The sequence below is a fragment of the Macaca mulatta genome, chromosome 15, assembly GCF_049350105.2.
Source record: "Macaca mulatta isolate MMU2019108-1 chromosome 15, T2T-MMU8v2.0, whole genome shotgun sequence".
Lineage (NCBI taxonomy): Eukaryota > Metazoa > Chordata > Mammalia > Primates > Cercopithecidae > Macaca > Macaca mulatta.
In genome coordinates this window covers 128685075-128711079 of record NC_133420.1, presented here as the reverse complement: position 1 = coordinate 128711079, position 26005 = coordinate 128685075, and the positions used below count along the sequence as shown (strand labels likewise).

At 43.5% G+C, this 26005-nt stretch overlaps 1 protein-coding gene across 50 annotated transcripts in view; it reads left to right on the top strand.

Moving 5' to 3' along the window:
* AOPEP (aminopeptidase O (putative)) overlaps positions 1-26005 on the top strand; it is a 384021-nt gene that overhangs the window by 32073 nt on the left and 325943 nt on the right. For all 50 annotated transcript variants that reach the window (XR_013405020.1, XR_013405031.1, XR_013405038.1 and 47 more), the window contains exon 3: positions 11016-11182. Coding sequence is in view for 13 of the 50 variants with exons in the window: in XM_077966537.1 (XP_077822663.1) it covers positions 11016-11182 (167 nt within the window). In the remaining 37 variants the exon portion in view is untranslated. The remainder of the gene's footprint in view (positions 1-11015; positions 11183-26005) is intronic.

Sequence of the window (26005 nt, the reverse complement as noted above, 5' to 3'; positions counted from 1 at the left end):
ATGTATACACATATGTACATATGCTTGTATGTATACACGTGTGTGTCTATATATACACACATATGTACATATGCTTGTATGTATACACGTGTGTGTATACACACACACACACACACACACACACTGTATCTTGGTTTGTCAGCTGAGAGGGTCTTAGAAGTAAGCACACCTAGCACCCAGATCTTAGTTTCTGATACCATTCTCCAATAAAGAGAACTAGGACTTCTTGGAGAAATATCCAGGACAGGGGCAGGACATATACAAGATGAGCCTGGAGCATCTTGTAATGTCAGAAAGTAAGGAAGCCCTCAAACAGCAGGAGCAACAACCCACAGCGATGGGGGTATGCCAGAGGGACAAGGGGCCGTCCGAAAGAGCTCCTCATGCCCAAAGCAAAGCAACAAAATTTATCAAGTAGTTTCCAATGACATCCCAGAGTATGAAATAGTCATTTATCCAAGCTGATGTAAATACATGATTGAATAAACAAATAAATGAGGAAGAATAGACAAATCCGTGGTGCAAAAGAATTCCAAGTTAGTTGTGGGCATGTTCTGTCCTCAAGGAGGTGGGGTCTAACTCCTCACTCCTTAAGTGTGGACTACACAGTGAGTGACTCCCTTCCAAAGAGAACAGAATGGAAAGGGAGAAAAAAGTAACTTTACACTAGAGAAATCTGACAATACTAATTCAGCAAGATGATCAAGGTCAATATCAACAGTGATAATTTGTGGGGATAGTTTATTCTCTGGTATGATACGATGAAAATGTTATCTTTGTGGTCTTCCTCGCAAAAGCTCTTAACTCCAATCTAATCATGAGAAAAGCATTAGATACATCGCAGTCAAGGGACATTAAACACAATACCTGATCAGCTCTTCTCAAAATGAATAAGGTCAGCATAAAGTCTAAGAAACTGCCACAGTCAAGAGGAGCCAGAGGAGACATGATGATTAAAAGCAATGTGGTGTCCTGGCCGGGTGCAGGGGCTCATACCTGTATTCCTAGCACTTTGGGAGGCAGAGGTGGGTAGATCACTTGAGGCCAGGAGTTCGAGACCAGCCTGGCTAACATGGTGTAACCCCATCTTTACTAAAAATACAAAAAATTAGCCGGGCATGGTGGTGGGCACTTGTAGTCCCAGACACTTGGGAGGCTGAGGTGGGAGGATCACTTGAGCCCAGGAGGTCAAGGCTGCAGTGAGCCATCTTTGTGCCACTGCACTCCAGCCTGGGTGACAGAGCGTGGCTGTGTCTCAAAAAATGAAATAAATAAAATAAAAGTAATACAGTATCCTGAAACAGAAAAAAGATGTTTAGGAAAAACTAAAGAAAGCTGAATGAAGTGTGTAAATGTATCAATATTGGTTCACTACTTGTTACAAGCATACTAATACAAGATGCCAATAATAGGGAAGGCTGAGTATGGAGTATATGGAAACTCTGTATATTATCTTTGGATTTTTATTTTTTAATTTTATTATTAATTTATAAGACAGGGTCTCACTCTGTCACCCAGGGTGGAGAGCAGTGGCATGAACTTGGCTCAGCAAGTTCTTTCTACCCTGAAATCTCTTTTGTAAGAGCTCTTTTCTCAATTTATCATGTGGCAGGGTTCTCTGGAGAAGAAAATCTATTTGTAGCTTCAACCTCCTGGGCTGAAATGATCCTTCCACCTCAGCCTCCCGAGTAGCTGGGACTACAGGTGTGCAGCACCACGCCCGGCTAATTTTTGTGTTTTTTGTAGAGACAGGGTTTCGCTGTGTTGCCTAGGCTGGTCTCGAACTCCTGGGCCCAAGCATTCCTCCCACCTCAGCCTCCCAAAGTGCTAGGATTACAGGCGTGAGCCACTGTGCCCAGCCTTGCCGTTTCAGTTTTTAAAATCTAAAACTGTTTTAATATAAAATATTAATGCCAGATGTGGTAGCTTATGCCTGTAATTCTAGCACTTTGGAAGAGGCAGGAGGATAGCTTGAGTCGAGGAGTTCAAGACCAGCCTGGGCAACATGGTGAAACCCCTTCTCTACAAAATAATAATAATAATAATAAGTTACAGCTCCTCGGGAGGCTGAGGTGGGAGTATTACTTGAGCCCAGGGAGGTGGAGGCTGCAGTGAGTCACGTTTGTGCCACTGCACTCCAGCCTGGGTGACAGAGTGAGACCCTGTCTTGAAAAAAAATTATTCAAATTTGGAGGTTTCTACCCTGAAATCTCTTTTGTAAGAGCTGTTTTCCCACTTTACCATGTGGCACGGTTCTCTGAAGAAGAAAATACATTTGAAGCTCTAAAGGAGTATTTCTTCTGAATGATTATCAATGATTTTATCTTTATTATTATTCTACTTCTAATGTGAAATATCTGGAAATAGAAAACTCAATTTTCCTGCCTTAGTTTAGCCATTTGGGGGTTGTGCAGTTGTTGAACCTGAATGCTTCTTGCCTCCATCGTTCAGATACTGGATTGTAGGTGACACTGAAAATGACTGATGGAAGGAACACATGTACAACAATCAGATACAACTGCTTCTTGGAAAAGATGTTTGCTTTTCCGTGGTATGTGGGTGTGTGTGCCCTTTAAAAATATTTTGATGAAAACAAAGACAGGGTCAAGACTTGTGTAAAGGTGTTCTTGCTAAGCTTCAATAAAGCAATGGGACTTAATATGTTTTTACTTCTAGATCTTCAGTATACCTAAGAAATAAACTTTTTAAATGGAAACCTTTATTCAAAGTTGATGTGTTTTCTTCATTTTCCTTGTATTTTTAACATTTTTCCCATTTCCCTGAAGAAAATGTGATTTAAAACCGAAGCATTGGCGAGGCGCGGTGGCTCACGCCTATAATCCCAGCACTTTGGGAGGCCGAGACGGGCGGATCACGAGGTCGGGAGATCGAGACCATCCTGGCTAATGTGGTGAAACCCCATCTGTAGTAAAATACAAAAAACTAGCCGGGCGAGGTGGCGGGTGCCTGTTGTCCCAGCTACTCGGGAGGCTGAGGCAGGAGAATGGCGTGAACCCGGGAGGCGGAGCTTGCAGTGAGCCGAGATGGCGCCACTCACTCCAGCCTGGGCGACAGAGTGAGACTCCGTCTCAAAACAAAACAAAACAAACCGAAGCATTCTCTTTAATAACCATTCTCTTTTTCATTAGAATTATTATAATAGTTGTGGAAGCAGCCAAGTGGTTTAGGAGGTCTGAGCTTAAGCTGATGACATCATTGAATTTGGGTTGAATGGAGGAAAATTCGGTTACATGTAGGAAATTTATTAGAAAAACTATAGCTATTTGGATTTTTGTTAAAGGTAAGAAAGCTAACTGGGAAAATACATTGTAAGATAAAGTAATATTAAAATTTAAACTTTTGTAAAGCACTGTGATTTTTTTGTTTGTCTGTTTTAGACAAGACCGGGATGAAGTTAGCAAAATACTAAAGAGAACTGCCTTTTTTCTGTTATATTTCTTGCTCAGCTATTGGGCCAGGGAGGATGTAGACTTTGGGAGTATTTTTAGTTTGGAGTATCAAAACCAGATGTTGAAACATGTTCTTCCTCCTCCCTCCCCCCACTGAATTAGTTTCATTATTTTATATCTCACTCTAAAGGAAAGTTTTAAAATTAAAAGAATGAGCAGAAGTTTTGGGAGAGATTTCAGGTCTACGAGGAACATTTTCACAATTAGTACCTTTTTTTTTTTTTCTTATTTTCTTCAAGAAACCAATGCAAAATTTACGAGAACTAAAATGGAATACACATTAATTCTATGATATTGTATGACTGCAGAGTCGGAATCATGAGTGAAAATGCTTGGAAGGAAGGGTCACGTGTTAGCCGCTTTCTCCCTTTGCTGCCCAGGCTGTGCGTACCTCTATTTCCCAGAATCCCAGTTGAGTCACCACGGAAGAAAAGACGAGGATGGACTGTCTCAGTCTCAACAAGTAACCAACAGAACCAACCGAACAAGAAATAAGTAACAAAGCATCTACAGAAGATGACAAATCACGGTGCCCCACATCACCAAGAGCATCCTGTGTTCAAAAGAACGTGGATGGGGAAAGCCAAGAGACCTCGTACTGGTGAGAGCTGTGTGGTAACTAGCAGCGTGACTTCAGCCCAGTCACCTGACATCTCTTCATTTCCTCGTCTGTGAAACGAGAAGATTCCGTGAGAGCTTCTCCAGACTTTTTCCATGTACACAGTCCTATACCCACAAGCACTTCCAGATGAGAAATACTGTCTTTGCCTTTACAAGCAGCTTGCCTGTTTTGCACCCGAAACATTTCTGGTGAAGAAGTGATGAATTTCTGACTCAAAGCCATTTGCAGCCTTGTCTGTTTTGACTTTACGTAAAATCTATCTTTCTGAGTCAAAGCAGCATTCCGCATGGACCTGCCGTGTATTCAGTATGATTGATGGATTCTGGTTTGGTAATTGTGCCAGGAAGTAGAAAAGAGAATAGGAATGAGGAAGAGGTGCCTGTGCGTGTATAGGAGAGAAAGAGAGTGAGTCATTGCTAAAAACTTTTAGTAGTTCTTGCTGTCTGTGGCACAAGAAAGCAAGAGGGTTGCTCACCTATAATGGAGACTGTAATCTAGGTTTAATGAGAACATGGAGTTGTAAAAAAGATTAGTGTGGAAAGAACAGATGGAAAGGAATTGGAGGAGGTCTGAAGACCTTGTAACCCTTGGAAACTTATAAAAGATTCTGACCCCCTAAACTGTCGCATCTGTGGCCCATCCTCCAGAGATCAGGTCAGGGCCACATCAAGCCACATATGGGGCCATCGTGGGCTCATTACCTCCAACCTACTTCTGGCAGCCTTCTCCCCAGTCACCTAACAGTGGTAACCAGGTCTCAGAAAAAAGGTGACCCGATGGACTGTAGTGGAACTTAAAACATTTTTAAACGAAAAACACCTTTTTCTCCTGGCTGCGAAAAGACAAATGCGTGCAGTAGTCAACGGAAGAAAAGAAAACGTGTGATTTTAAGCAATCCCTTACAAGTTTGGTTGGATAGCTCCTCCTTCAGAAGACTAGCAAACACGTTAGTCTTAGCTGACCTCTTACCTTGAAAGGCAGAGGTAGTGTGTCTCGTCCTCATTGGACCTCTCTGCAAATGCACAAACATTTAGCCAGAAGCTGAAGTAATTGTTGTTCTGACAAGTTCTTCCTCAATTTAGAAGTTCTTTGATGGCAGCAAGCTGTGGACCTGTATCTCACCCTGTCTACCCCTATTTTTCTCTCCTTTCTGATTTTCATTGTCCCGTTGTTCCCACGACTCCTGTGCTGTTAATCTGGGCTCCCCAAGGGGTCTTCCACACAGTTGGGTGTCCCAGGGCATGTGAGGTGAACCCTGGTGAGAGAGTTTTCCTTTGCGTGTTGGAAGGAATTACTCGACGTAGAAATAGTGACATTACAGGCGTTGGAGAATTTTAGCCTGCTGCCTGCACGTCTATCCTATGTTGGAAGGAATTACTCGACGTAGAAATAGTGACGTTACAGGCGTTGGAGAATTTCAGGCTGCTGCCTGCACGTCTGTCCTATGTTGGAAGGAATTACTTGACGTAGAAATAGTGACGTTACAGGCGTTGGAGAATTTCAGGCTGCCTGCACGTCTGTCCTATGTTGGAAGGAATTACTCGATGTAGAAATAGTGAAGTTACAGGCATTGGAGAATTTCAGGCTGCTGCCCGCACGTCTGTCCTATGTTGGAAGGAATTACTCGATGTAGAAATAGTGACATTACAGGCGTTGGAGAATTTCAGGCTGCTGCCTGCACGTCTGTCCTATGTTGGAAGGAATTACTTGACGTAGAAATAGTGACATTACAGGCGTTGGAGAATTTCAGGCTGCTGCCCGCACGTCTGTCCTATGTTGGAAGGAATTACTCGATGTAGAAATAGTGACATTACAGGCGTTGGAGAATTTTAGGCTGCCTGCACGTCTATCCTATGTTGGAAGGAATTACTCGACGTAGAAATAGTGACGTTACAGGCGTTGGAGAATTTCAGGCTGCCTGCACGTCTGTCCTATGTTGGAAGGAATTACTCTATGTAGAAATAGTGACATTACAGGCGTTGGAGAATTTCAGGCTGCTGCCTGCACGTCTGTCCTATGTTGGAAGGAATTACTTGACGTAGAAATAGTGACGTTACAGGCGTTGGAGAATTTCAGGCTGCTGCCCGCAAGTCTGTCCTATGTTGGAAGGAATTACTCGATGTAGAAATAGTGACGTTACAGGCATTGGAGAATTTCAGGCTGCCTGCACGTCTGTCCTATGAGTATTTTAGTAGCATGGCCAAGGCGCAAGGCTGTGCATGTCAGACAAACACAGCTGCATTTATTTCTGTGTTTACACATTCATTTTTATAGACACACATAGATTTTCCTGCCTTCTGTGGAGGGGAAGGCATGGATGGGTAAGCGGGGACTCTGCCCTCCATCTAGTTCTCATCTGAATGTGTGCGTGATAGGGGCCACCTTTAGTCTGGAGTCACTGTGTAGTGGGTATGATTTCATGACTCTGGGAAGGCCCCATGTTCACCCATCCTAAATTTCCTGGTAGATGACCAAGATTCCACCAGTAGAGCTTTATTCAGAGGATAAAACCTTCATACTTAAAATGTAGTTACCCAACTGTAGATTGATTTCAGGTTTGCACTGTGATGTCAGACATGCATAGGATGTCAGCTTGTAAAAGAGCAAAAAGCCATTGGTTATAAAGACTCTTAACTCCCTAGGGCTTGATTTGGGCATGTTGGGAAGGGAGGAGTGAGCCTGTGGCTGATAAAGAGAAAAAGGTCAAGAAAAGAATAGGCTGGGAGCACAAAGAGAATTCACATTTTCAAGGTCCTAAGACCTCCCTCTTATGTGATTGTTTTCCTGCTTATGAAAGGATTTCAATGAGAACGTGATTGAGTCTCGTATCAGACATGGGTATATCAATGGGTTGTGGCTTTTAGATTGCTAACTTGATCTACATGTTGATCGAGTCTCGTATCAGACATGGGTATATCCATGGGGTGTGGGTTTTAGATTGCTAACTTGATCTACATGTTGATCGAGTCTCGTATCAGACATGGGTATATCCATGGGGTGTGGGTTTTAGATTGCTAACTTTGATCTACATGTTGAGAGTTATAGCTCTGGATACCAAGAGGAAGCTAGAAAAAAATGTTAGACTTTAGCAGAAAAGATAACCCAGCCATGGAAAGAGGAGGGTGGGAATAGAGAATTGTGAGGACACTGGGGAGGGGAGGTGAGAGCTTGCTGGGGGCCTGGCCAGGTAACTAAGCCCCCTGATGGGAGAGGTCAGGTGCGCAGATACACGGCGGCAGAAGGAGCTTTCTAGAGCATGACAGAGGGATCAGGACAAAATTCTATAACAAAATGTCTGGAACTAGATCGCTAAAGAGGGCATAACACTGAACTGGGAAGGAAAGGATGGTGACAACATGGTGGATTTTAATCCAGTCAGTGGAAGCCCCCGCCCCCTCCCCCCCCACCGCATCAACTGACTCAAATATGCCTACAATATCTATGCTTCATTCTTCATCAAATCATCATTCTCACATTTTCTGAGGCAGGTCTGATTTCAGACATTTGAACCTATCCGTGGACACCACACTGTTTGGGATTAGGTCAACATCCTTTCTGTGTCCATACCAGTGTCCTCTGTCATGTGCTCATGTAAAGCCCTTTATAAGCAAATTAAACAGGTGCACACCCTCTGTCTTTCTCCCAAGACCCATCCTGATCTTTCTCTCTTGTTCAGCAGCTTTACCATCCATCACTTGAGCCAGAAACCTCCGAGAAGTCTGTGTTAACTCTGGCTGCATAACAAATTACCCCCACACTTAGCAGTTTAAAAGAACAGACATTTATTACCTCTCACAGTTCCTGAGGCTCGGGAACCTAGGAGCAACTTAGCCGGTGTCTCTTGCTCAGGATATCTTACAAGGTTACCGTCCAGTTGTCAGCCGGGGCTGCGGGTGTCTCAGGGTGTGCCAGGAGCTGGAAACCCTCCTTCAGACTCACTCTCATGGCTGTTGCAGGCCTTGGTTCCTCACTGACTGTTGACCAAAGGTCTCTGTTTCTTACCATGTGGGTGCCTCCCTGGGCTACCTGGGTGACTTCATGACACTCCTGACCCAGAGTAAACGATGGGGGAGAGAGCGAGAAAAGAGAGTCTCAGATGAAAACCACAGATTTTAAAGTAGTCTCTGAAGTGACTTGCCATCACCTCTGCTGTTTCCTGTTGTCCTTTCCCTGCCCCGGGTCAGACCTTTGCATATCAGGCCTGCGTACTTGTAGGATAAGTGGACTGCGACTCCCGCTCGCTCTGCACAGGTCTGCTTGAGCACACAGACCTGGTACGGTGTGGAAGGATGTAAATGTTAGGAGGGAGGGGTTATTGGAGGCCAGCTCGGCAGCTGGCTACTTCACAGAAGTCTTCTTTTCCTTCTCCCTCTTCTTCAGCACGTCACTTACTAAGTCCTGCAGTACTTCTAAGATGTGACCTCATCTCAAATCCGATTGTTTCTTTGGCGAAGTGGTGTGGAGGCTGACGGAGGCAGCCTTGGGGGCCACATACTAAGGGCACAAGTGGAATGCATAATAATGTGCTAGCATGGCCTGCAAGCCAGCCTTATAGAGAGGAGACCAACATCTTGGCAAGCCAGTCTTTTGGGGAGGATTTCTTCCCTGTGCAGGCAGGGAAAGCCCCACGACCAGCGTTACCCTCGGCAAGTGAGGTGCTCACTGAACAGAACAGACGATAGAAGCCACGACCTGCTCCCGCTTCAGCAGCCCAGCACCCCTTTTGCCTCAGAAGGTGAGGGGCTTCCCCGCAGTCACTGAGGAAGTTGGCAAGCCAGGCGGTACAACGGTGTTTCGCCTTTCTGGTCTTACCCTGCCCCGTGTCAAACCTTCACGTTACCATGACTGCCTGTTTGCGCTGAGATCCATTTTCTGCCGTTATTGTGATCTTCTCTAAGTGACAAGGACCTTCATTTCCTAGGCTCTCTTGTCTTCTGGCTTCCTAGGTTTGGCCCATGGGGGCCACTGGTGGAAGATCTGAAAGCAGGAGCTGGCCGGAGGTGACATAGTTCTCCTCCACCTGTTTTCCTTTGCAGCTCCAGTGCGGCTGAGTCTCCCGTGGTCCCGGCTCCCGCCGGACAGTCCCCAGTGTGACTCTGAGTCTCCCGTGGTCCCGGCTCCCGCCGGACAGTCCCCAGTGTGACTCTGAGTCTCCCGTGGTCCCGGCTCCCGCCGGACAGTCCCCAGTGTGACTCTGAGTCTCCCGTGGTCCCGGCTCCCGCCGGACAGTCCCCAGTGTGACTCTGAGTCTCCCGTGGTCCCGGCTCCCGCCGGACAGTCCCCAGTGTGACTCTGAGTCTCCCGTGGTCCCGGCTCCCGCCGGACAGTCCCCAGTGTGACTCTGAGTCTCCCGTGGTCCCGGCTCCCGCCGGACAGTCCCCAGTGTGACTCTGAGTCTCCCGTGGTCCCGGCTCCCGCCGGACAGTCCCCAGTGTGACTCTGAGTCTCCCGTGGTCCCGGCTCCCGCCGGACAGTCCCCAGTGTGACTCTGAGTCTCCCGTGGTCCCGGCTCCCGCCGGACAGTCCCCAGTGTGACTCTGAGTCTCCCGTGGTCCCGGCTCCCGCCGGACAGTCCCCAGTGTGACTCTGAGTCTCCCGTGGTCCCGGCTCCCGCTGGACAGTCCCCAGTGTGACTCTGAGTCTCCCGTGGTCCCGGCTCCCGCTGGACAGTCCGCACTGTGACTGGCTTCTGCCAGGTGACTCCTGCCTCGTAACCCAGTAGCACCCAGCCCCACCAGTCTGAGGAGTCACAGCTGATTACTGCTGTGGCTAATCCCTGGATTGTCTTACTGTCCCCTGGTTGGTTTCTCCGCTCTTCTATCATTTAAACTCATTCCCAAAATTAAATTACCTGTTTGTTAAGACCTAGACTGGTTTCTGTTTTCCATACTAGACCCTGACTGATGGAGTCGAACCATCTTTCTGTGTTTTCTCGCATGTTGTGTGAACACAGTAAATGCTCAGTTATAATGATGTTAATGAAAAAGGAAAACCAGTTTATCCAAAAGAAGTAGTGCTTTGCTCTGTTCATTTACTTTATAAGTCAAGCTGACTAAAACTACATATTTGTCATAACTGAAAAACAGAAAGTAGAAACATTTGCCTGAGTTTTTTTCTGAGGAGTCAGTCTTGAACCTTTTACTCTGGTGTCAAAGTAGACCCTTTGATCTTGAGAATCTTTTCCATCTTTATCAACCATGACTTTATCGTGGGACAAATCTGTCTTGGTTTGGGTGGGGCTGTGCTTTCTAATCGCAGCAGAACGAGCCCAATGCCGTGTCGCTGGTTTTGCACACGGTGACTTTGGTGACGATGCTGCACCCTTGGCTTTCCCATCACAAGCCTGGTTGTTGTGACCCGCAGTCCTGTTCATATGCCAGCCCCTGTTCTTGGCCTCCACACAAGGATTCCCACAAGGGTTCCGTTTGAGATGGTGGTTTCCAAGATTGGGGGTATCTGCTTGCTAGCCCTGGATTTGAGACCACCAGCTTGTTTTTCCAAGCATTAATATCTCAGTGATCTCCAAACATGTTTTCTTTTCCAGAATGCTTTCCAAAAAGTTTGTAAGAATGTCTCTAAAACTTTTCTTTTGAAAGCACCAGGGCCTGAGGGGAGGGGGCAAGGGTAATATAAATTATAACTTGGCCGACTAGTATTTAAAACTTTATCCAAAAAATATTTTTCTCCTTAAAAAAACCACCTCTTTCTACATATTTAAGTAATTCATTTGAGAGAAATAACCACTCAGCTATTCACATAGCCAGCCCTTGGCAGCTTCGGTTCAAAATGCTTCGAAACCAGTCAACTACAAAGTTTCAGATGTTTTCTTTGAAAGCTCAACTTAACCTGCACTACCACGGTGGTGCAAAAAGTGACAACTCATTTTAAAGATTTTCCCCTTTCTCTCTCTGCCTCTTCTGCAGGCCGTGTGTTTACACCGTGGGGTCTCCCGTAAACAACAGGGCCCTTTTTCCGTGCCAGGAGCCGCCCGTTGCCATGTCAACATGGCAGGCTACAGTTCGAGCAGCTGCATCTTTTGTTGTTTTAATGAGTGGGGAAAATTCTGCCAAGCCGACGCAGCTTTGGGAAGGTACTGTACACGTGTTCTCTGCTTATGCATGTATTGCGCACATGCTGGACCCAGGAACCCAATAAGCAGTGTTTTTCTGAACTTTAAAGAGCCCCTTTATTAGTTGGGTTGGAAATGAACATACTGTAAACCATCCTGCCAGAGAAAACAAGCAGGGGATGGGGAGGGACGCTTAGGAGCCTGGGCATGGGATTCGGGGCGCTTCAGACTCGAGTTGTCGCTTCATAGATTATTTCAGCAGTGCTTTCACCTGGTGGTGTGTGGGCCGTAAGTCGGTGGTCTTGATTGAAGACTTTCTGGACAGGCAAGTGTATCGTGGAAACACCATTACAGTTGAGTTGTCTGTAGTTTGTTATGGTGTCTGCACATGGCTATTCATTATGTTAAGAGGTAGTGCTCTTGCTGGCTGGCCCGCTGGAGTTGTTCTAGTGAAGTATCTGTTCTACACATGGTTTGCCCATGTGACTGTATGAAGTTCTGAACCAAAGGTGGATAAGAAAGACGGAAGGCATACTAATGCATCGTCAAGGTGGTGTTTATGAATTGCTTCTTATTGCAGCATTTAACTTTTTCAGTGGAGATCCTGAGCATGTCGATGCCAGGAAAAAATGCATTTGTTTATTTGAGAGACAGGGTCTCGCTCTGTTGCCCGGGCTGGAGTGCAGTGGCTTGATCACGGCTCACCGCAGCCTTGACCTGCCAGCCTCAATTGATCCTCCCACCTCATCCTCCCAAGCAGCTGGAACTACACGTGCATGCCACCACACCCAGCTAATTTTTGCACTTTTTTGGTAGACATGAGATTTTGCGATGTTGCCCAGGCTGGTCTTGAATGCCTAGGTTCAAGCGATCTGCCTGCTTCAGCCTCCCAACGGTGTGAGCCACTGTGCCTGGCCAGGAAACATTTTTATAGTTATATTATTTCTTTATTTAAAATATGGCATCTCCTCCCACATGTTTATTATATAAACTTTATATAGAAAACTAAAAATAATAAATTTAAATAATTATATAGAAAATTATTGTTAAGATTTTGTTATATTTCCTTTCAGTATTTAAAATCTGTATGATTTGTACAGTTATCATCCTCAAATTGTGATAGCATATGATGGTATTTATTCTGCTTTTTTCACTTATAGTGTATCTTGAACATTTTTCAGGTCATTAAATATTTTAATATGATTTTAACATTGGCACAATATTTTTTATATGAATATATCAGAATTTAACATTTCTCTATTAAATATTTTGATTATTTCAGTTTCTTTTCCTATTATAAAGTTGCATTAAATTCCAGGGGAGACATTTTACATAAGATTAGAATTACGGAGTCAAAAGTTGGAATGTGTTTAAGGCTGTTGGTACATATTCCATAATGCTTTTCAGAAACTCTGTGCCAATTTATACATTCATCTGTGGTTGTGAGTGTCCTGGTCACCTGGAACTTGGCTCATCTGAGAGGCAGCAGAAGTCTGTCTTTAATTTGGATTACTTTGATGATCAGTGAGTTCACATGTCCTTATATGTTTCTTAACTATTTTCATTTTCTGTTTATTTCCTTTGCCCATTTTTATACTGAAGACTTAGGTTTTTGTCAAGTTTGTCTTATTTTTCAATTTTATTGGCTCTTTAAAAAATATTAATTTCTTATATTTGTGAAAAGCATTGTTCCCAGCTTTTGGTATATCTTTTAATTTTATATGATGTGTCTGTTTTTATGAAGTTAAATGTATTAGATTGCTCTAAGATTCATTTTGTTCTAATGTTTTTATAGTTAATTTTTATAACTCTTTAATCAGTCTGTAATTTATTATCATCAGGTTGTGAAATGAGGACTAAACATTGTCTTTTTTGTCCAAATAGAAAACCAGTTGCTTCAGGATCATTTATTGAATTTTTAAATTTTGTAATGTCTTTATCATAAGCTAGATTTACATATGTGCTGAAGTCACCGATGAATATTTACTTGTTTTAATTAATTTATTTATTTATTTTTTTTGAGACGGAGTCTCGCTCTGTTGCCAGGCTGAAGTGCAGTGGTGCGATCTCGGCTCACGGCAACCTCCGACTTCTGGGTTCAAGCGATTCTCCTGCCTCAGCCTCCCGAGTAGCTGGGACAACAGGCGCCCACCACCACGCCTGGCTAGTTTTTGTATTTTTAATAGAGATGGGGTTTCACCATGTTAGCCAGGATGGTCTTGATCTCTTGACGTTGTGATCCGCCTGCCTCGGCCTCCCAAAGTGCTGGGATTACAGGCGTGAGCCACCGCACCCGGCCTTACTTGATTCTTAAAAACAACACATTTAGGCTGTCGCGGTGGCTCACGCCTGTAATCCCAGCACTTTGGGAGGCCGAGGCGGGTGGATCATGAGGTCAGGAGATTGAGACCATCCTGGTTAACATGGTGAAACCCTATCTGTACTAAAAATACAAAAAACAAAAACAAACAAAAAAAGCCAACACACACACACACACACACACACACACACACACACACACACACACACACAATTAGCCAGGCGTGGTGGCGGGCACCTGTAGTCCCAGCTACTCAGGAGGCTGAGGCGGGAGAATGGCGTGAACCTGGAGCTTGCAGTGAGCCGAGATCATGCCCCTGCACTCCAGCCTGGGTGACAGAGCGAGACTCCATCTCAAAAAAAAAAAAAAAAAAAAAAAAAAAATTAAAATGTTAATTTTTAAAAATAAGTAACATTTACGTGGTTCCTTTACAGAAGAACAAAGGACAAAGCATTATTTGCAATGAAGTGTTTTTCTTACCTCTATTTCTCAGACACCCAGTAACACTTCCCCAAGCAACCACGGTTACCAATTTCTCTTGAATAATATGTTTTTTTCTCTTTTGTTGTACAAATTGTAGCATGCTAGACACATTTTTGCATTGTGCTTTCCCTTTTAGAATAAATTTATTTTATAGATATTTTGTAACAGAGCATAAAGAGCATCCTCATTATTTGTTTTTTACTATTGTTTATTTTTTGGAGACGGAGTTTCACTCTGTCGCCCATGCTGGAGTGCAGTGGCGTGATCTTGGCTCACTGCAACCTTTGCTTTCTGGGTTCAAGCAGTTCTCCTGCCTCAGCCTCCCGAGTAGCTGGGACTACAGGCGCACGCCACCGTGCCCAGCTAATGTTTTGTATTTTAGTAGAGACAGGGTTTTACTGTGTTGCCCAGGCTGGTCTCGAACTCCTGAGCTCAGGCAATCTGTCCGCCTTGGCCTCCCAAAGGGCTAAGATTGTGGGCATGAGCCATTGCACCCGGCCTTTCCTCATTATTTTTATGGCCATGAGTATCCTATAAATGGATGTTTTACAATTTAGTTAACCAATATCTCTGGACTTCGTATCAAATAAGGAATTGGATGGGTATTTACTCCATTATCCTTCTGCACCCGTATTCTCCAGTTTTACTTAATAAAACTTGGGATTTGGGACTCACATTTTCTCTGTAACTTTTTGTATTATGTCTTTTCTAGGAATTACTATTATTGTGTTATATTTTCATTCAGTTTTAAATGATTTCATAATAAATATTTAGACTTTCTTCATTCTTGAGCTCTTAAGTTGGCTGGGAAATAGCTTCAATTTTTTTTTTTTTTAGAAGACTGGATGAATGGTACATTTTCTGAGCCCTCCCATATTTAGATTGGCTTTTTGTTGTACTCACTTATGAACAATCCTTGGCTAGGTATAACATTCTTTTTTTATATATTTTTATTTGTAACAACCCTATTAACTGAAGTATAACATTCTTGAATCACTTTTTCCCCTCTTTAACAACTGTACATGTTACCATTATCATCTGTTATCTAGTATTTCTGAGGAGAAATAATTTTTTTTTTTTGAGATGGAGTCTCGCTCTGTCGCCCAGGCTGGAGTGCAGTGGCGCGATCTCAGCTCACTGCAACCTCCGCCTCCCAGGTTAAAGCGATTCTCTTGCCTCAGCCTCCCGAGTAGCTGGGACTACAGGCGCCCGCCACCACGCCTGGCTAATTTTGTGTTTTTAGTAGAGATGGGTTTTCACCATGTTAGCCATGATGGTGTCCGTCTCCAGACCTCGTGATCCGTCCGCCTTGGCCTCCCAAAGTGCTGGAATTACAGGTGTGAGCCACTGCGCCCGGCCCACATTTTTTTGTTTTTTGAAAGTTATCTGATTTTTCTGTCTACATGGTCTTAGAATTTTTTTTTTTTAATCTATGTACTTCAAAACTTTCTAGAATGAATCTAGATGTGGGTGCCTTTCTTTTTAATCAACTAATATAGTATGTATAACTTACTATATTAGGGTTCTCCAGAGAGACCAAATCAATAGGAGATAGATAGATAGATGGATAGATAGATAGATAGATAGATAGATAGATAGATAGATAGACAGATGATAAGGGGTTTATCAGGGGAATTGACTCATGTGATTATGAAGGATGAGAAGTTCCACAACAGGCTAGAAACCCTGGGCTGCTGGTAGCATGGCTCAGTCTAATTCCAAAAGTCTTAGAACTAGGTAAGCCTGTGGTGTAGTTCTCGGTCTAAAGCCAAAGGCCTGAGAACCCAGGGGGCTGCTAGTGTAAATTCTAGAGTCCCCAAGGCAAGAGAGCATGTACAGGAGGAGGAGAGTATGCCAGCTTTAGGAGAAAGAGAGGGCAAGTCCTTGTATCTCTTTTTTTGTTCTATGTGGGCCCTCATCTGATTAGGTGACCCCACCCACATTGAGGACAGATCATACCCACTTAGTCCACCAACTCTCAGACCAATCTCTGAAATACCCGCACAGACACACCCAGAAGCCATGCTTTACCAGTTCCCTAGGTGTTCCTTAACCCCGTCAAGTTGACACCTAAAATTAATCACCACACATATACAATAAATGTGTACTTTTTTTACGTTAGACAGTATCACTCTATCCACCCACGCTGAAGTGCAGCGGTGCGATCTCAGCTCACCGCGACCACTGCCTCCCTGGTTCCAGCAATTCTCTTGCCTCAGCCTCCTGAGTAGCTGGGATTACAGGTATGCACCACCACACCTGGCTAATTTTTTTGTATTTTTGTAGAGAGGGGATTTCACTGTGTTGCCCAGGCTGGTCTTGAACGCACATGTGGGAAGCGAATGGAGCTAAAAGAAATCCACACATTTTATCCTGTCTGTTGGTACACACCAGACAGGAAGGCCATGAGAACTCTAGGAAAAAAAAGTGCAGAATAAAGGTAAAACAAGAAATTCTAAGGACTCAGAGGCAGAACAGCATCAGAAATCAGTTTACGACAGAAACCCAAACAAGATTCGGAAACTGACATTGTCATTATGATACAAGAAGATATAACTTCTATGAAACAGCAGTACAAAGCCATGAGGTGGTAACAGGCTGAAACATAAGTATAACAGATTGAGATTAAAAACCAACAGAGAAGGGAAATTTTTAAAAATGAATGATTGACAGAAAACTAATGTTAAAATAACATAATGTAAATCTCTGCTGTTGAAATTAGGAAAGAACAAAAATGTCACTGTGGAAAATCAGTGGCACGAAGTGTAAATAAAAATGAAAAGGCAAGCCACATATACCGGAAGAATATATTTGTAATACATATATCTGGCAAAAGGCTTGTACCTAGAATTATATAATCTTTTTTTTTTTTTTTTTTTTTTTTTTTTGAGACAGTGTCTCATTCTGTTGCCTAGGCTGGAGTGCAGTGGTGTGATCTCAGCTCACTGCAACCTCTGCTTCCTGGGCTCAAGTGATTCTCTCACCGAGTAGCTGGGATTACAGGTGTGCACCACCACGCCCAGCTAATTTTTGTATTCTTAGTAGAGACAGGGTTTCACCATGTTGGCCAGGCTGGTCTTGAACTCCTGACCTTCAAGTGATCTACCTGCCTCGGCCTCCCAAAGTGCTGGGATTACAGGTGTTAGCCACCGTGCCCGGCCTATAAAGTATTCTTATAACCTAATAATAAAACAATCAGAAACCCCTCATGAAAAAAAAATGAACAAATGACATGAACAGATGCTTTTCAAAAGAAGATATAAGAATGTGCAGTAGGCCGGGCGCGGTGGCTCAAGCCTGTAATCCCAGCACTTTGGGAGGCCGAGACGGGTGGATCACGAGGTCAGGAGATCGAGACCATCCTGGCTAACACAGTGAAACCCCGTCTCTACTAAAAAATACAAAAAGCTAGCCGGGTGAGTTGGCGGGCGCCTGTAGTCCCAGCTATTCGGGAGGCTGAGGCAGGAGAATGGCGTAAACCCGGGAGGCGGAGCTGGTAGTGAGCTGAGATCCGGCCACTGCACTCCAGCCCGGGTGACAGAGCGAGACTCCGTCTCAAAAAAAAAAAAAAAAGAATGTGCAGTAAGTACATGAAAAGGTGCTCAGCACTGTCATCAGTGAAATGCAGATTAAAACCATAATGAGACAGTATTTTACACCCAGTTAGAGGGCTAAAATTCAAAGGACTGAAAATACCAAGTGTTGTTCCAAGGACGAGCCGCAGCTAGAACTCTCACACATTCTGGTGAGAATATGAAAGGAGGCAGCCACTTTGGAAACAGTTTGGCAGATACTTACAAACTTAAACATATATTTACATGATCTAGCAATTTTACTCTTAAGTATTTACCCAAGAGAAATGAAAACCTACATCCACAAAACGATTAATATGTGAGTGTTCACAGCACATTTTCCATAATGGCCAAAAACAGTCTGATTGTGCATGGATAAACAAATTGTCGTTATTCACACAATGGACCACTATTGATAAATAAAAAAAAAAAAGAAATAGTGACACCTGCAACGATCTGGATGAATCTCACAAACATGATGCTGAGTAAAATAGAGTCACACTGCATGACTCTATTTGTATGAGTTGTGAGAAGTCAGACCAGTCTGTACTGAGGGAAACCAGATCAAGGGTTGGCTGGAATGGGGTAGGAAGAAATGAGTGTGAGGGCACAGCGGAATTTCTGGGGTAATGGAAATGTTCATGGGGTGATGATTGTGTGAGTGTGTTTATCTGTGAAATCTCATTGAACAACACATTTAAGATGTACACATTTATGGCCAGGCATAGTGGTTCACACCTGTAATCCCAGCACTTTGAGAGGCTAGGGCGGGCGGATCACTTGAGGCCAGGAGTTCGAGACCATTCTGGGCAACATAGTGAAACCTTGTCTCTACAAAAATACAAAAAAAAATAGCCATGTGTGGTGGTGCATGCTGGTAATCCCAGCTACTCAGGAGGCTGAGCAAGAGAATTGCTTGAACCAGGGAGGCAGAGGTTGCAGTGAGCTGAGATCGCACCACTGCACTTCAGCCTGGGATACTGTCTAAAAAAAAAAAAAGTACACATTTATTGTGTATGTGTAGTGGGTAATTTTAGGTGTCGAGCTGACTGGATTAAACAGTTGGCAGATACATGCAGCTGCTTTATCTGGGCTCTAGTGTCCTGTTGGCGATTGTCAGTCAGGTTCTGCTAGAACACAGAGGCTGTTTTTCTGCCGTCTCTGTTTGGCTCCCTGACTTGCTGAATTGATTGAGTATATGAAACACTGCGGTTTCAGATAGGCACTGCTAGGTGGCCTGCTCCCATCTCTGCCTATAGCAGTGTGGTTGTGATAACTCCACCTTCCCAGATGCCACGTGGCTCTCCCCACCCTCCCCTCAGCACGCCTGCGTATTTTCTCATCCGTGGTTTGGCCCTGCAGTGAAGCCTTGTGTTTGACAGTGTTTCCCAAACGGGAGCATTCTTCTTCTTTTTAGAGGGAAAGGTCTCATGATTTACCACAGTTGACTTAAATTATTTATATTAGAATGACATTTCAAAAACTATAGATCTAAGACTAGATATGAACTCTGTGTTCTTACACCTCTTACACATCCGTAAAGCCAAAATACAATTACAAACGAAATGCAGATCAAACTAGCAAATCAATAAAATTCAAATTCAAATTATAAAATTCAAATTACAAATTTGAATTTTATATTGATATATATAACTATACATGAATGTACAGATTAATATTTTGCTGAGGTGAAACTGCCTCTCACCCTATGAATGTGGTGCTGACGGCCCCACGCAGTTTCTTTTGAGACTGAACACCTGTTCTACCCTGAGCCACACAATAATCCAGTTCTCCACCCCTTGTCTTTTATCTCCCTGTAAACTTTTGCTTACACAGCATGCTGTGATGTCGTTGGGACTTTACTCAGCCAAGAGCATCATCCTTACGTTCTTTTCTCATTATCTCTTGATAATTATCGCAGTCCCACACATCCCCATGCCATCATACACACTCGTGCAGATGGGAACTCTGAAGTCATTTGGCAGTACTCACATCTGGATGATTTTAGGGGTCAGCGAACCATGGCCTGCTGGCCAAATCTAGTCCACTGCCTGTTTTTGTAAATAAAGTTTTTTTGGATCATGGCCATTGTCTTTGACTGCCTTCATGTTACAATAGCAGACTTGAGTATTGGCAACAAGGTCCTGCAAAGCCTAAAATATTTATTACCTGGTCTTTTACAGAAAAAAGTTTTCTGACCTCTATCATATTCATCCGTCTGTCTGTTGTTGTGTATCTATTTGAAGGTTATCATCAAAAAATTGAGAATTAACTTTAAAATTTTTATGAAAAACTTTTATACCCACAGGAATATATCTGTGGACTTTTTTTTTTTTTCCGAATTCCATTTGAGGACAGAGTAACAAAATAGATGCTTATTGAGATTTGCTTATGTTCACACCACTTACACCTTATATGATATCACAGAACAATCTTTGCCAGTTCAAGCTGAGGGAGAATTAAGCTAGACAAGATAAAAGAACTCTATGCTTAATACTGCAGTTCCTCCCACAGACAGGGTTTATCGGAGGACAATCAGGAAATAGTACTAATAAAGCTGTTTGCCAGAACCAAAATGGCTGTTCTGAGGATGGAATAATGTCTGCAAATGTATCTGCACTCCTTAGAGAAAGGGGATGTGGATACAAGATGATGCTATTTCCTTTCCAAGTCATGTTTTCTCGATAGGCAGATTGGTCTCATAGGACCTCTACTCTGTTGTGCACAATGCCCTTTAAAACGATGAGCGTCTTTGAAAACATGACTGGCAAAGCACGACCCAGCAAGTCACAGTTTCCATCACAGTGACACACAGGCCTGATGAGCGCATTTCCCGGGCACCAGCTGATTTTCCAAAGATGCAAGGCACCTGGGAGCAGATCACAGCAACAGAAATGACAGCAGCCCTTGGGCAGGGAACAGAAATCAGAAGACAGACCTCTGGGTCCTTGCTTCATAAGGGAAATCATTTCTCCTAACTGTTTTTAAAATGAAGGGTAATGGTTTGGATGTAGGGTGATGACCATTGTAAGAATTCTATTAGCTGAGCAGTTGTTATTCTTTTTTTTTTTTTTAAGAAGGCTGAGACAAGACCATAGATTTAGATTAACTTGCTTGGCTCCTTTATTATTCTCCTTTATTATTAAACTTCCTCGGCATAATGCGATTTGGGCAGACAGAGATGTTATCCTGTGACTTATTTTTGGCCTATATTCTCTACCAAAATACAGCTAAACTATTGAGCGCAGAGACCCAATGCCTAATACAGTACCTTGTGTAGAATAAGTGTCCAATATGTATTTGTGGAATAAACGTGTTCTTTATAATCAGGGAGAAGTAGTATGCTCATGGAAGAAACATTGGAAACTACTAGTGATAGAAACAAAATCGACTTCAGGGTCATTTCTTCTGGTTTTGCTGCTTAATTACAGTTTATGCCTTTTTTCCAGCCTCAACAAATTTTAAAAAGAATTGGTTTAGTACATTATTATTCTAGTAATTTTTTTGTTTAGTTTTATTTATTTATTTATTTATTAATTTATTTATTTATTTATTTTTTAAGACGGAGTCTCGCTCTGTCACCCAGGCTGGAGTGCAGTGGCACGATCTCGGCTCACTGCAAGCTCTGCCTCCTGGGTTCACACCATTCTCCTGCCTCAGCCTCCCGAGTAGCTGGGACTACAGGTGTCCGCCACCATGCCCGGCCAATTTTTTGTATTTTTAGTAGAGATAGGGTTTCACCATGTTAGCCAGAATGGTCTCCATCTCCTGACCTCATGATCCGCCCTCCTCGTCCTCCTAAAGTGCTGGGATTACAGGTGTGAAAGTTTTTTTTTATAGAGTCTAATTTAGTATATCCCTGCTGCCTAGAAAAATAAAATACTCTGAGGGCCGGGCGCGGTGGCTCACGCCTATAATCCCAGCACTTTGGGAGGCCGAGGCGGGCAGATCACGAGGTCAGGAGATCGAGACCATCCTGGCTAACACAGTGAAATGCCGTCTCTACTAAGAATATAAAAAAAAATTAGCCGGGCGTGGTGGCGGCGCCTGTAGTCCCAGCTACTTGGGAGGCTGAGGCAGGAGAATGGTGTGAACCCGGGAGGCAGAGCTTGCAGTGAGCCGAGATCGCGCCACTGCACTCCAGTCTGGGCAACAGCGTGAGGCTCCGTCTCAAATAATACAAACAGAAAAAAAGAAAAAGAAAATACTCTGCTTCTGTTTTTGGTGGGAGGCCTCGAGTAAATGAGGAAGACTGCCTAATGGAAGCTCTTTCCAGATGAAGGAGAAAAAGCATATGAACAAGTGAAAGATGTTAAAAACTACATGTGCCTTGCACAGGATCTGATTTCATTTTTCTGTGCAAAAGTAAGACGTAGACATTACTTCATTCTGGGCAAAATGCTACTCTCTGGCCTGCCCAATAGACTAGTTCTCTGACATTCTCTTTCTTTTGACATTGTGTGGGAAATTCCAGGAAAAAGCCAAGATCTGAGAGTCCAGACCCTCCTGTGTGCAACTGAAAGCCAACTTTTCCAAATGAGCAGTACTGTTTAGACTGCTCCCATAGTGTGCAACCAGGAACTACGTACGAGGAAATGGTAAATTAAGAGGCATTTAGGAATGGTTATGATTAAGTGTTTTTCTCACAAAGAAAGAATGCAAAGTAGAGAAAGCTCCTTGTTTCTAGAACTGGGGAAACTTTATTTCACGCCAAGACACAGACATGCCTGTTTTAAGCGTGAATGTGTTCATCTTTTCCCGTTAGAAAGCTGCCGGTGGGCCAGAACTTTCTAAATCTCTGTCAGTTAATTCTTTTGTTTTGTGATTTGTTGTTGACTAGTTCTTTCTTACCCTCCTGGCACTGCGCTTACCATACATGACATATGTGAAAGTCATCATGGTTTCTTTCAGACATTGATGATTCTGGCAGGCATGTGTATACCAGTTCTCGTTGCTGTCGATTTTTGTCTTGGACTTGACATTTGTGAATGTTCCGTATGAGTAAAGCACTAAAGTTTGCCTGTGACCACCTGGAGCAGTATGATTTGGTGTCCGGTTAGCTGATCCAGCTTGAGGGGAGCGGGGTCACCCGCATCGAAGGTCATTAGAGTGGCTGGTGAGGCTTGAGTCACAAGCCTGGTGGGGCATGTTCCTTTAGGTATCGCATCAGCCAACCAGGAAAACCTGTCGAGGCGCTTGTGTTCAGCAGGTGGCGCTCTTTTACCGGGTTCACAAGAATGATCTGGAAGGTCGTTCCCTCCTGCATGTCCCGTGCCTGAGGCGGTACCATGTTGCAGGGGAGGGAACCCGAAGCCTTGCTGGGTAGCATCAGTGCTTGCAAAGTGGTGGCCTGACCTGGCACATCGCCCTGGTTAGGCAATGCTGGTGCCCAGGGCGTCTTACTGTCTCGTTTGTTCTGGTGCCAGTTACAACCCTTGAGCAACTGCGGAGAAGAACTAACAAGAGACAGTCACGCTATGGGTATTCACGAGGGTGGCACTCACTTAGAAAACCAGAAGATGTAGACTCGGCATCTGCAACGTCCTGACGGAAAGCTCGAGTTTGCTGAAAGACCCAAGCAGTGGAGAAGGAGGCCAAGAGGGGAAGAGCAGCCAAATGGGGAGCGCTCTCTCCTTTTCGTGACCATATTCTATTTATTGTACAGATGTATGTATAGTATATATTTGAAATATATGCGGCATACGTTCTGTGTGGTATGTCTATATACACTTATAAGTGTACATGTTTCTGAATATACATATTCCTGTAAACATTGTTAGGCATCTTTAATTTGTGATGCAAAAGTGTTCCAAAGTAATCATAATGTATATAATAGTTTGGACAGGAATCGCTGAAATAAGGAATTGTGGTTAGAGAAAGAAACAATTTTGAGGTAGCAAAGTAGCAGGGGCTACTGAAGGATTGAGGAAAGAAAGATTATATGTGAAATAAAAGCACATATCAATTTGATATTTCCGAATGCTTCATGCTGTTTTTCTAACCTATAGTGGAGAGGTTGAAAAAGTAAAATGGACGGTTTTCATGGGAAGAATTTAAGTGCCTGTTTTAATTTTCAGTGAAAACAATAACTCTTTAATACAAGAAGTTCCATGTGATGCTTAACTTGGCAGAGTTATGATCTGCCTTTGCCTCTGCACAGGCAGAGTGGTTGTGTGTGTGGTTATAGTCGTGCTTTTAATTCTGTTGAGTAGGTTTATCCAAGACTCACCTAAGAATAGGACACTAAACTTTCATAAATTTCTTATTTAATTTGCTATTGGTAGGCATGACTGGTGTGTAAAAATGACTACCATATCTTGATTTTTCTTCTCTTAAAATTTTTTATGAAAAATGATGATCTCAGCTAAGTTTCTCACAGGTTTAGTATAAAAAGTTCTCTCTCCTCTCGTGAACTTTACTCCTTCGTGTTCTTCCTTTTCCCCTCTTTACTAAGAATTATTCTTCCTCCTGTGGAAGAGAGAATCTTCAAAACTATTCATAGGACAGTTTTTAGAATAGTCAATGAAAAAATAATTAAGATAACTGTTTTAACACTATTTAGTTATGATACTTATTTTCAAAACTAAATTTTATTTATTTGTATATTTATTTTGGAGACGGAGTCTCACTCTGTCGCCCAGGCTGGAGAGCAGTGGCACAATCTTGGCCCACTGCAACCTCTGCCTCTTGGGTTCAAGTGATTCTCCTGCCTCAGCCTACTGAGTAGCTAGGATTACAGGTGCCCGCCACTACGCCTGGCAAATTGTTGTATATTTAGTAGAGACAGGGTTTCACTATGTTGGCCAGGCTGGTCTTGAACTCTGGACCTCAGGTGATCCTCTCGCCTTGGCCTCCCAAAGTGCTGGGATTACAGGCGTGAGTCACTGGCCCAAAGCTGTATTTTATTTTATTTATTTTTATTTTATTTTATTATTTATTTATTTATTTTATTTTATTTTTTTGAGATGGAGTTTCACTCTTGTTGCCCAGGCTGGAGTGCAATGGCACGATCTCGTCTTCTCGGGTTCAAGTGATTCTCCAGCCTCAGCCTCCTGAGGAACTGGGATTACAGGCATGTGCCACTATGCCCGGCTAATTTTGTAGTTTTAGTAGAGATGGGGTTTCTGCCATGTTGGCCAGGCTGCTCTGAAACTCCCGACCTCAGGTGATCCACCCGCCTCGGCCTCCCAAAGTGCTGGGATTATAGGCGTGAGCCACTGTGCCCGGCCCAAAAACTAAATGTTAAGCTACCTCTTGTGATTTGAAAATTGATCCATTTCAGGTTCTGTTATAGCTACAAAAAGCACAGTCATCTAAGGAAAATTTCAGTCCTGTTGTGGAGATGAAAATGTCTATTTGGATCTTGTAACAACTGTTATTGTCAATACGTCATGTGATACGTGTATCTTACTAGTGAGACAACCGAAGTATGAGAGTTTTTCCCCCTACATGCAGTCCAATAGGAGAAAGTGATGTAGGGGCGTTCGAGAACTCTGGTCTCTTTCTGAGGAGGTCAGAAGGCCAGCGTTACAGAATCTGCCCAGAAAGAAGGGCAAGCTGTGCCTGAAGTTAAGGAGTGCTGTTCCCTCTGCTTCCGTTCCTACCACCCCTCTCTGTTAGTCTTGCTAATGAATCCCGGCCTGGCTGTGAAGTCATCCAGTGGCGTGAGGGGTTTCTGGCCTCTGCAGAGGAGAAACTCTGGGTTAATTCAAGTACAGCGTGTTCTCTTTGTTTTGCAGCTGGTGTAGCCAAGGGAGTCTAGTGCAAGTGGATTGAATCAAAAGGAAAATGAAGGCATTCACTGTCTGTTTCATCAAGGATGGCTCATTTGGAGTAAACACCATTGAAATAGTCTCCAAATGGCCATTCTATGTGAAGTCACACAGGATGCCCCTTCAGGCTGTCGTTCTCCTTTAAATGGATGGCTTTGTGTGTGCTGTGTTTAATGCCATTCAACCTTAAACCCCAGATGTGGGCCTCATCAGGTCATGGTTTTCAGTACACATGTGGCAACCATACCTTCAGCATTCTTTGCCTCTGCCTTCAGAAAATCAGCCTGAGCATCAAGGGCAGACAGCTGTAAAGCTGAGAGCTTGCAGATGAAGAACAACAACAGCAGATGGTGACAAGCAGCTAACGTTTCTTCAACACTTACTTTGTGCCAGATATTATGCCTAGTGATCACTCTGTAGATTATCTAACTGAATCCTAACTTAATCCTCACAGCGAGATACTGTGATCATTCTCTTGTTACACATGAGGAAACCGATGCATTAGAGAAATCAAGTGATGTGCCCAGACTGGTAAGTGCAGAGCAGGGACTCGAACCCCAGCTGTCAGATTCCAGAGGTGGAACTCAGTGAATGGACATATCCAAAAGCAATATACTCTCATTAACTCTCTTGCAAGGTAGGCTTATTCGAAACAATAGACAATCCCGAAATTATTTATCTTTGTCTTGGGAATGCA